The sequence below is a fragment of the Elgaria multicarinata genome, chromosome 1, assembly GCF_023053635.1.
Source record: "Elgaria multicarinata webbii isolate HBS135686 ecotype San Diego chromosome 1, rElgMul1.1.pri, whole genome shotgun sequence".
NCBI lineage: Eukaryota > Metazoa > Chordata > Lepidosauria > Squamata > Anguidae > Elgaria > Elgaria multicarinata.
The window spans coordinates 164,411,708-164,423,798 of NC_086171.1; the positions used below are offsets into that span (position 1 = coordinate 164,411,708).

The window sequence follows — 12,091 nt, forward strand, 5'->3', positions numbered from 1 at the left end:
GTACGTTGTGACTTCCTCCTCCATCCGTCCTTTGCATGTAGCTCTCCTGTCTTTCTCTCTCTTTTGGCAGTGAAGACAAGAGGGATTTTGTACATGCAAGTATAGCAGCATTTATTGTGTGTACTCTGACCTTGACACTGACTAATCTCTCAAAGTAAGCAACCCAGAGGTATGAAGGAAAACGAGGAAGAACATTAAGGCACGATTTTATATGGCAAGAAGGGATGGACCAGGGTAACACATGCTTATTGAGCCTCTTGTAAGATTTAGTCCTTCCAATAAATAAAGTAGCTGGGTCTCCTAGGAGTAAACAAAGGCAACTGGGTGCAAGTAGAATTTATCCCTTCGGGCCTTTGTGAAGAGGGGATTTTCTGCCCCTAAGCTTTCACTATGGCAAGCAGCACTTTACAAGCACCTACGACAAAGCGAGCCGAACCCTCCCCCCGCACTCATTCCCCCTCCCCCCCCCAATTGTGCTACTATCATTCCCCAAAGGAAAACTAAGAACTTCCTTGGTATCCATTGAAGCTGGAAAGGGATCCCAGCTCTATACTTCATAGATCTTGGTCTCTTACCAGTGCCCATATATGTGGCAGCATGAGCAAAGCAATCGTAGCCAAGGAGGTCTCAGGTGAACGTTCTTCATGGAAGGTGATTTAGGTAACCAAAAGTGCGTTTCGTCTCCTGACGCGCATGCAACAAGCATGCAGCAAAGATTGAGACAAAATAGCAGTGATCAGCATCGCCCCGCCCACAAAGCAAACCCAAACTGAGGGACGTTTTGAATGGGCGTTGTGCCCACCCATCCCTCCCAAGTTCAAGTATGGTTCAGCCAACCCTGTGAGGCTCCCCTGATCCAAGGAAATAAATCAGCAACTAGCAAGGGCAAAACAGTCCTAACTGCAAAATGTAGACTCCCTTTCAAGTCCCACCCACTTCCAACAGCCTTATTACAAAGATGATGTTCACGGGGGAAATCCGCTCCCGTTCCCTTTGTTCCTTGGTGATAACAGGGGCAGGCAGAATGTTTCAGGAAGCCTCTTCATTTCCTGGGCCAAGCTCTACTTGCTGGGAGATGGGTGGTCACAAGGAGGGTTTGATCACAGGTTGATGTCTGTGACATCCGTAGGTGTGCTGGTCAGGCTGACCTCCTGGCTGTCTGGGTGAACAGCGTTCTTGGAGGGGTTGTATTCTTGCAGAGGCCGGGAAGTCTGTTTCAGATTCTCTGCTAACGCAGCCTCAATCTGCTCCTGGCAAGCTTTCAGGCAGTCCTGGGAAAGAGGAGAGTGCGCAACCATGAAAAAGGTGCTCATTTCCACTTTTCTTTTTTGCACTTGAGGTACTTCCCTATTTTCAGCACAATTCAGCATCTTCAAATGTTTGAAAGCATTCATGCTTAGATTGGACTCTGAGTCCCAGCAAAGGAGCAATCACAGAAGGGGTTCAGATGATCGTGGCTGCTCCCCCCATGTGCAATCGCCATTTGCATAATCCCTCGTTATTTATCATGGGTGAGTGTGTTGTCTGGACCCGTGCAGGGGCATGCGTTGTACCCACGCTACAACCCATGATGTACAGTAGAGGTTGTAGGTGGGTACGGCGGCAGCCTCCACCAGGTTCGGATGATACACCAGCCTGCTCTGCAGTCACACCTGCAGTGTGTGTGTGTGTGGGGGAGCAGCCATGTTGCATTCTTCCCCCGCTACGATTAGCCGAACGCAAATACATTTGTGTAAAGAAAAGTAAGATCATGCAAAGCAGAGTTAGGCATACTCAGGGTGTAGTTATAGTAACAGAACAAGGTGAAGTGACCTGCTTCTGAGCATCCAGTGGCATGTAACCCTCTCACTTTCCAGCTCTATGGAAGCAAAGGAAGGGTGTCCCCTTTATATATTCACTGTCCCCACACCTCCCCAATCATCTCCACATTCTTTTTTTTGTGTACTTCCTAGGCTCTCAAGATGTAATAGAGAATACCCTTTGACCTGAAAAAATTAGCTTCCCCATGCCACATCTGAGGTTAAGAGAAGAGGCTTCCATGACCAAGATGGACTTGCAGTAGATGTGAGCCCCTGCACCTCTCATTTGCTATATTGTGCCTCTTCCAAGTGAGATTCGGAAGATGGCAACAAGGGAAAGGGCCTTCTCGGTGGTGGCCCCCTCGATTATCGAATGCTCTCCCCAGTGAGGTCTACCTGGCACCAACCCTGTCATCTCTTCAGCACCAGGTTAAGACTTTCCTAGACTCCCAAGACATTTGACAGCATAACTGTGAACCGCCCAGAGAGCTTCAGCTATTGGGCGGTATAAAAATGTAATAAATAAATAAATAAATAAATAAATAAACGTTCATTGTTTTTAACTTTTGTAAACCACCCAGAGAGCTTCGGCTATGTGGCGGTATATAAATGTAATAAATAAATGATGGGATTTTTTAGTCTTTTATCAGTTCTGGGAGTTTTATTGTTAATTGTTTTTTAAAAAATTAAAAACTGTTTAAAAAATTCTTAAATGTTAAGAGTTATATTATGCTGTATCATGCTGTGAACCGTCCAGAGAGCTCTGGACATTGGGTAGTTTCAATCCTATCTATACAACAAACTCCACATGTACAACCACAGCCTCACAATCATCTGCTTCCCACCGTTCAGAGTGAACACTTGAATTCGCCAGTCCACACCACAACATGAGGGAGTTTCTCCTTCTAGAATAGCCCGGTTTCAAAGGCTGAAACTGGTGTGCTGTACCTTTAGGAGTCATTTTGAAGGCAGAAAGAGTGGATAGTAGCACGGTGCCTCCTATCTCTAATGCCCCCTCTGCCCCCGTTCCCTTCCTGCCTTCTATGGGGCAATAGGGAATATCCCGCTTGCTGTAGCAGGGGATGGAGGACTGTCGTGACGGGACCATGGCAGGCTGCAACACCCCACCCACCACTACTTGTTTAGACAGAAGGAGCTGCCACCCCCCCAAGCGCTGCAGTGTCTTGCTGTGGCACACAGCTTTTTTTAAATAATAATATATTATATTTTATTATTATTATTATTATTATTATTATTATTATTATTATTATTTGCATTTTTATCCCGCCTTTTTCCTCCAAAGAACCCAAGGTGGCGTACGTAATCCTCCTCCTCTCCATGTTATTCTCACAACAACAACCCTGTGAGGTAGGTTGGGCTGAGAGTCTATGACTGGCCCAAAGTCACCCAGTGGGGTTCCATGGCCAAGTGGGGACTAGAACCTGGATCTCCCAACTCCCAGGCCAACACCTTAGCCACTACACCACACTGGCTCTTTAGTATCACTCGCTCTTTAACACCAAGGAATTGGAGGGGAGGGGCCAATACAAAACACACTCCCTGCCGCCGCCTGCCTGTCCAATGAGACCGTGTGTGAAGTATTACCGTACTACTAGAAAGTGTTCAGTAGTACAGTATGTAGATATATATGTGTGTGTGTTTTTCCTCCCAAGGGTTCGGATGTGCTAGGTTGCTTGTGGCTGAGCTCTCTAGGCTCCAGAGATCAGTTTTATCAATGCAACGGACTTCAATGCAAGAGAAAATCTTGACCTTAAATTTGGGAGGAGTTGCACGCGGAAATGGCTGGTCTTGGGGAGATGAGGAAACCCCTTTAGTTTTGCAATGAGTCACAGTGGCAAGCCCCAACAGACACCATAGCCTCCTGCATCTCCGTCTCTCATGGCCAGGAGTCTCACACACACACACATATAATGAAGTGACATTTAGTCTTGCAGAGCGTTGGGGTTCTGATTGGATTGTCGGCAGGCTCCCTGAGCCTGGCTCCGTTCACAGGATCCTGTCGTACGTACAATCTTACAAAGAATCCACATATGGTTCTTAGAAATTGACAGAGGATGTGGCAAGTAAAAATAGCAACACCCAACACTCCTTCCCCAAGACACTTCCAGTAACTGTGGCCTCTAAAACCTCCACTCAACTGCAACAAGAGCTCAGCGAGGGCCATTCTAAAATGTCTTGGCCAGCCTGCAAACACATGGGAAGGAAAGGGAAGTAAAAGCTATGAAAAGAAGAAAATTGATTAAGGAAATTCAGAAGCATTATAGTTAGGGGTTCAGCACAAGGAACTACTTTTGTGTGCATGTGTGTGAACTGGACTTGCTGAGTGCACTTTGCAGGGGAGTCTCCAGCGTTATTCAGAAAGCTAAGGAAGGGTTGTAGCTCAGCAGCGGGGTATTTGCTTCGCATCCCAAAGGTCCCAAGTTCTGTCCCCATCATCTCTAGGTGGGGCCGGGGAAGCCCCCTCTCTGAAACCTCTCTGCCAGGATCCTGAGCTTCTGGAAGTGTCCAGTCAGTTGCAAAGGACATGAAGCAGGCCTGTGGATCACATGCCAGTCAATGCAGCAACACCCAGAGTTGTGACCAAAGCAACCAGGAATACATAGCTGCTAACCCCGACAAGCACATACTGGGCCTGTTCAGACAACATACTAAGCCATGGTTAGGCCGCTAATGCTTTTCCAGTAAATGGTTAGTGAGTATGTTTAAAGTAAACCATGGTTACGTAGCCACCATGGTTAGGAGTGGTTCACACGCTAAGCCACAATGTTTAGCTCAAAATGCTTAACCACTGTGGCTTAGTGTGTTGTCTGATATATACAGAATGCACAAAGCACACAACTACAAGGTATACATTCAAGGATGGACAGTGATAATTAAACTTGTTTATTCACAGATATGATGGTTATAACTGATGCATCCCCTGCATAGTAAAATGACACGGTCATCAATGGCAAACTGCTGGTTGCCTGACAAAACTGTACATCAAAATTACTCCTAAGACAATCATCTCCACATTTTTTATAATGAATAATTCCTAATGCATAATGTACATAGGAGTAATTTTGATGTACCATTTTGTCAGGCAACCAGCAGTTTGCCATTGATGACTGTGTCATTTCATTAAGTAGGGGATGCATCAGTTATAACTATCATATCTGTGAATAAACAAGTTTAATTATCACTGTCCATCCTTGAATGTATACCTTGTAGTTGTGTGCTTTGTACATTATGTATATATTAGATTATTCAACTACTGCCTTCCTTTTTTAGTGTGTTGTCTGAACAGGTTCACTGAAACTGAAGCAATCGGCATACTGATGGGAAAGATAGGAATCCAGATGTGGCAAAGATTTGGGCTTGGGTGGAGAACCTGTGGCCCTCCAGATAATGCTCTTGGACAGCTCCCATCATCCCTGACACATGATGAAAAGTTAAGACACAAATGGACAAAAGCAGCTTATCTAGAGAGAGAGAGAACAAGCAACCCAAATTGCCAGTTGAAGGGCCTGCCCACTGAACCTTGAGCAGAAGAAGCTGTTTATATTAGGTAAGGCAAGAGACGTCTTGAAAAGGGCCTCCTGTCTGCTGGCTTGTCCTCTAAACTTCAGTCCAGTAGGCAGAACCTCGAAAGGCACAAAAAGCAAAAGAAAAGCCAAAACTGGGCAGAGAAAGGGGCTTCAACAGACCAACAAGACAAACAGAACACTCCGCTTCAGGGTCGGCCGGAGCCTCTTAAGCATTGCATCAGGCCTTGGCAACTTTGCCTGCATCTAATCTTCTCTGTATGAGCTTTCTCCCTTTTGTAATCCTCTCTCCACCTCCCACCTGTTCTCCCCTGCCTTCAACCGGCCGCGCTCACAGGGCCGGCATTCAGCCTCGGCCACATTCACAGCAGCAGCTTGCAAGCCAGCACTTGGCTGTGGGCATTTCAGGCAGCCTGGGGGAACCAAGCCAAAGAAACCCAGCCTTCCGCTCCACGACTGTCAGGCTGTGATTACTGGGTCTGCAAGAGGAGTCCAATTCCAGGGCCCCTGCTCTGCCTTCCAGTTCGTTCGCCAGGTAACAGGATACACAAAAGGCCAGCTTTGCCCTCCCTCCTTGGCAGCCAGGGAGGGCTTGAGAAAGCCACTTGAAGTGAGCTTCCCTGGACTCTGAACATGCCCCTGCCAGGAATCTGACACTGGGCCACATGAACAGATGCTAAGCTGGGCCCGGCTCTCCCTGACTGGCTAGCCCAGCCTCTAACACCTGCCCATTCAGGTGACTGGATGCTTTTTGAAAGGGCCTCCTGCGCAGAAAAGACAAAAAGTAGCAACTGATCTGGGCCCTACAGCAGTCAGCGGAGCAGCCATCTGCGGTGTGCAGTGATGGCACACTCAATGGCAGGCCAGCAGCTGGCACGGCACCCTGGGAAAGCGCAGTCGGGCTTTAGAAAAGCAGCCAAATCCAAGGAAACCCCCACTGGCCGAGGAAGAGTCACAGCCACTCTCCGTGTTGGCTTTGTACCCGAAAGAGGATGCTGGCTTGGGAATCGGGGGGGAAGCAAAGGAGGGAGAGGAAGTCTGCCAGCCGGAAGGCTCCGCTAGCTAGTAGAGGACTTGATACCTTCCTCTGCCAGCCGTGTAAACCCTGCATTGCAAACAGGCAAAGAAAGCCAAAGGTGCCCTCCGTTTCCGGGGTGGGTGGGGGTGCGCAGCACTTCCGCTTTGGACTGGAATTTAAAGGAGAATAGGCTACTTTCGACGGCGCGGATACATGCACCCAGTGAAATGAGAGCCTGCAGACAGAACCTTCTGCCAAATTAAGGAATTGGCCTCTAACACGCTGGGGGGAAAAGCTTCTAAGCTCTTGCTGTCAGAAGCTACGAAGGCTACTCATATGGAATTATGCCGGTTACAAGGGCCAGGATCTCCTGCCAGTGCTCAAGGGCTTTGGCGTGCCACACCTGGATTCCCCAGATTTTCCCTTCCATACACATATTCTCACGCTATATCACAGGCCCCTTCAGGCTCCTACTTCTAGACTTTCTGGAGCAGCTTTCAGAGGGGGCTGTGGAGTTCCTTGTTAATCATGCAATGTGCTTGTTAACCACCCTGAACAACAAGCCATGGGTTCTCAAGGAGGCTTGTTCAAAAAAAATAAACCACACTGCAAGCTTAACAAGCTACCCTGCAGTAAACGCGCTGAGTTCAGACAACACGATAACCCATGCTGTGTTAGCATGTTGTGTGAAACCAGCCAGACTCTATCAACGAGATGCAGGCTTATTTTCTTATTCTGGCACAGAACCTCCTCCTTGATCTTAAGCATATCTGTCCCAAGCGGTCCCATTTTACCTCACAGGGAGGTGCTCAGATATACATGCCCCACTTTTGCACAAGAAAAAGTGGGGCATAGCTCAGGGACCCTTTGCATGTAGGAGCTTCTAAGTGCAAGTCCCGGCATCTCCAGGTAGGGCCAGGAAACCATCTGGCCTGAAACCCTGGACAGCTGCTCCCAGTCATTATTGATAATCCTGGGCTAGATGGACAATGGTCAAAGGCAGCGTCCTTTGCTCCTAATCCTGGAAGCTGGGCTCTTTTCCCAATTTGCAGGGGAGCAGCTGCTCCATCCCAGGACCAGAGTCCTTCTTCAAACAGGTATATGTTTTCTCACTTGCCTGTATACTTCAAAAAAGGTAGCAGCCAAAGCATTTCCTTGGCTTAATGTTGCTAATTTTATTATGCATTCATCCATTTTGATCAGCTTTATTGTTGGGTTAGTTGGTTATCCAAGTGATAGAAAAGGTGGGACTGAACTATTTTCAATCGTTACAATAAACAATAATTACAGGAAATGTAAGTCATCTCCTAGTTCAGATTCTACAGCTTTGTTGCCAGAAACATTTCACGGCTGTCATCTGAAACAAGCTCTCTAGATCTTCCTGGACTACAACTTCCATTATCCCTGACCATTGGCCATGCTGACTGGGACCCATGGGAGCCACCAGGGAAGGAGAACAGGTCACCAATTCGAGGTTTGAGAAACAATCTGTCTGTGCAATGGTTTCTGCAGAGATGATGCCACTTGGCATCCTCAGAATCTCCAGCAACTTTATAAATGAGAGAGAGAGAGAGAGAGAGAGAGAGAGAGATCCTTTTTGTTCTGGAGGTAGGCAGCTAAAGCCACAGCAGCTTGTGTGGAGTCAAGCAGGAAAACCCTAGGAGAATCCTAGGTGTCTAGCTCTGAAGCCCTCTGATCATATACTCACCACCTCGGTGCCTGTAATGCCAGCAAGCAGATCTGTAAGTGCCTCGCCAGAGAAATTGCCAGATGAGGTAGAGAGGCCGTGGACCGCCGCTCCAATGCTACCCGTAGCGATCATGGATGGTGGGTACATAGCAAAAGTGTAATCTACAAAGTCCAGAGGAGAGATGGTGTTAACAAGGAAAGAAGAGGCACAAATCCACTGCGACTGCCATCCAGTAAAGGATGCTATCCAAACAAAAAGGAGAACAGCTTGAGGCATAGCCCACATGGCACATGAGTTTAGGATTGAAAACTAAGCAAACGCAAACTAGGCTTAGTGAAGAGCCTTTTCTAACACAGGGAGCCCAGAGCGGTAAAGACATTAAAAGCCGACAGGATACAAATTCCTCCCCTTTTAGTAAAGCTAAGCTTCTTCATCATTTACTGAAAATATTTCCTGTCTCACCCTCTGCCAGGTGGCTCATAGCAAAATCACAGCAGTGCAGCAATAAAAACTATTTTCAAATAATAACAGGGCAATATCATACATGTCTACTCAGAATGAAGTCCCACTGAGTTCAGTTGGACTTACTCCCTGGTAAGCAGTCATGGGATTGCACTGTTAGGAAGTGAGCTACACTGAATTCACGGGAACTTACTTCTGAGAAGGGATGTATAGAAGAAGATATGTGTCAGATATTCAAAAAAGTATCCAAGTCACCAGAATTCAGCTCCAAATGCCATGCTGAATGAGTGGGATTTGCAGTCTCTTTTATAGGCCTTCAAGGTCACACTGCAGCAAACCTCCTCTGAGAGGTGATTCCACAATCCCAGGGGCCACCACTAAAAACATCCTGCTCCTTACTTGTCTTGATGGAATGACGGAACATGAAGAAGGGCCCCAACATTGTTTTAATATGCAGGGGGAAATATATGAAGAAGACTGCCCAATAAGTATGTTGGTACCAGGCTGTGAAGTGCTTTAAGAATTGAAAACAGCTCCCTGAATTGAGCTCATAAGCTATCTAGTTAGTTTAGGAATTTAGGAACTTTACTCAGTATCTTAAAAGCACACAGTCCATTAGCTTATGTAGTTTTGCAAGGAAATGATAAAAGCCTCTTTTCCAGGAGTAGAATGCAGAGTGGGGACAGGCGTATGTTGGAAACACTGGGCTTAAAAGAAACCCAGTGCATCCTACTAATAGTTCTGCCACTGCTTCCTGCAGGTGTGCTGTTTACACTACCATGCATCAGTCTTTAGTAATTGACTGTTCTTCCAGCTGCAGGGGAAGGGAAAGGGAAAGCGTTACTGCATGATGCATTCTCTATTTACTTCTAGGTGGACTGAGAACACATCCTACAGAAGTGAATGGAGAACACATCCTACAGTTGCTCAGCAGCTACAAAGTGCTTCCTCTCCATGATCCTTGAAACTAGCACAGCACTGAAACACAGCTGGAAAGGCATATGAAACCTGTCCAACATTTCATTACCTATGGGTAACATTTCATTACTTATGGGGTAGCCTGCCAGTTAAAACAAGGCCACACAAAAAACTGTTCAGTGGCATGTTACTGGTGGCAAAGCAGCATTAACACTGCACGTGGATCCACTCCACGGCTACAGGAAGAACTCAAGAGTGAACTGATGCCCATTTCAAATGGCCAATAGGACATGACTGTTTGGGGAGCCGATGCCTTCTATCCGAATTCGACAGAAGGCAGAGGGAAGAAAGGACTTTGCAAAGTGTTGTAAAGGTTCTCTCAGCCCAACAGAACTTCAAGAGAGAAAATCTGAGCAGTTCGCCAGCAATAACTTCAGCAAAAGCCTCTGCCAAGCTTCTGTGAGCAGAGCACCTGGACTAGACTTGTCCTTACTATGCAAAGTAACATTTTTGCAGCTACTGTAGGTCATCTTCCAACTGAGAATTTTGATAAACAGCGGTGCATTTAGCCTAACACAGTCATCGTAATATACATCACCCTTGCCTTTCAGGCACAGAAACCAAAGCTCAGAAGTTACGTCTCTTTGAAACATGAGACCCCTAGGCATCCTTCTCCAACCTGGTGCCCTCCCGATAATTTGGAATACAACTCTCATCAACCCCAGCCAACATGGCCCATGGTCATGCTGACTGGAGATATTGCGAGCTTCAACCCAACTCATCTGGAGGGGTCCCAGGTTGGGGAAAGCTGGTCTAAGGTAACACTGAGAATTTGTTTAGCACAGCTACAAATTAAAACCAATGTCTGCTTCTTTTCAGCCCTGTTAACTTAACTACTGCTCCATCTTTCCAGAGAAGGGTATATTTTGCAACACAAACTATACCTGTAGCACACAATGCAATAAATGTCTGTGCGTGTTTCTTCACCAAGTCCACCTTAGGTTGGGGAAGTGGCAGCCGCTGGAGAATATGATCCAGGAAGTCATTTGCTATTACCGACACGAGGTCCCATTTTAGTTTCTCTAAGACTAAACACTCCCAGTCCTGAAAAGAGAAAAAAAGCGTATTATGCAAAACAGAGCAGGCCTTTGCAACCAGACATCACAAAGTAAACCAGCAAGATCCATGATGCTATACAGACATACAGCATACTTCATACGCTGAAGAGCTCCAGCTATTGGATGGTATAGAATAAATAAATAAATAAAAGAAATAAAACGTCCCAGCAAAAGGTTACAACAGCCAATCAGCAGGGAAATTGGCGTTCTGCCTGGGTGGGGTCTTCTTGTGAACTGATGAATATGGGGTTCTCTCAGCCCAACAGAACTGCAGGTCAGGCTTTCATGTGGAATGTGCTAGCATCCCCAAAACCCTCTTTCTAGGAGATCAGAGAGTTTACACAATCCCGCCACTCTTGGGACTGTATTGGTCTTGATGGAGGAAAGCAAGCCTTGTGCATCCTTCCCTTCTGCCTCCCTGGTAAATATTGTGCAGAGGAAAGTAGAAAGCAGAGCTCTACAAGATCTACATTCACCACTGATAGGGTATCTACATCTCCCAACCTGGTGCTCTCAAGTGCTTTGGGCATCCCGACATAAGCCCCAGCCAACATGGTCAGTGGCTGGGGGTCATGGGAGTTGTAGTCCAACATATCTAAAGAGCACCAGGTTGGGCAAAATCTGAACTACACAATAAAGTCACAAGGGGACACACTGCTGGACGTTTTCTAAAGTGGACTGAACTATGGAATTCTCAACCTGTGATGAAGCTTTTACATGATCCATTTGCCAAAAGCAAACTGTAATCTAGACCAGCATTTTCCATAAACAGCCAATTCTTAGCACAGACTCCATGATGCAAGGTGTGGTGTGTGCGTTTTTATTTTTAAAAATCTAGCACATCTTTCCCCTATGGGGTGCCCTCCAGATGTTTCGGACTACAACTCATAGCCCCAGCCTGCATGGCCACTGGTCAGGGATGATGGGAATTGTCGTCTAAAAACATCTGGAATGCATCAGGTTGGGTGTAGCCCAAAGCTTCAGAAGTTCCTCCTTGACCTGAAAGGGCCGTCCCATCTTTTCCCCCAGCGCCTTCTTCCAGCAACTCCAATTCCCCAAGTTCAATTGATATGTGAGGATTAGGCACGAAATCTGATTAAGAGAGAAATTATTGCATTCTGCATTCACATCTTTCCTTGCCCTTGTGATACTCTCATGGAAGAGAGTTTGTGCTTAAATGCCAATCTGCTATTGGAACTCAGGAGACTTAAAAGAGAAATTGGGCATTTCTTGGCTGCATACTGCAAGATCCCACAATATACTAAACTTGTCTACCCTTGATTTTCCCAGGTTCTTTAATGCACAAGAATTTAGCCATTAAGGTATCTTTTATAAGCAATTTCATTCCCCTAAACTCTTACTTTCCTTTCAGTAATGCAACTTACTGCAACTACTGGCTTACATTTGAATGCAATTACTGGCTTACATTTATCACCTATAAGATCCATTTTGGCTTCAGATTCCTGGTCTGGTGTGTGACCAGTGCTCAAGGTGAAGTAGGAAGTAGCTTCTATACCGGCTTTGGCAGCACTAGGTCAGAG

At 46.4% G+C, this 12,091-nt stretch overlaps 1 protein-coding gene across 5 annotated transcripts in view; it reads right to left on the reverse strand.

The window, feature by feature from the left end:
- Nucleotides 1-466: 466 nt before the first annotated feature.
- The window catches only part of CCND3 (cyclin D3), a 91,430-nt gene continuing 79,805 nt past the window's right edge, over nucleotides 467-12,091 (reverse strand). For all 5 annotated transcript variants that reach the window (XM_063141819.1, XM_063141794.1, XM_063141803.1 and 2 more), the window contains 3 exons: nucleotides 10,377-10,536; nucleotides 8,071-8,213; nucleotides 467-1,271 (listed from right to left, as the gene is read on the reverse strand). In XM_063141819.1, coding sequence (XP_062997889.1) covers nucleotides 1,101-1,271; nucleotides 8,071-8,213; nucleotides 10,377-10,536 — 474 coding nt within the window. In that variant the 3' untranslated portion in view covers nucleotides 467-1,100. The remainder of the gene's footprint in view (nucleotides 1,272-8,070; nucleotides 8,214-10,376; nucleotides 10,537-12,091) is intronic.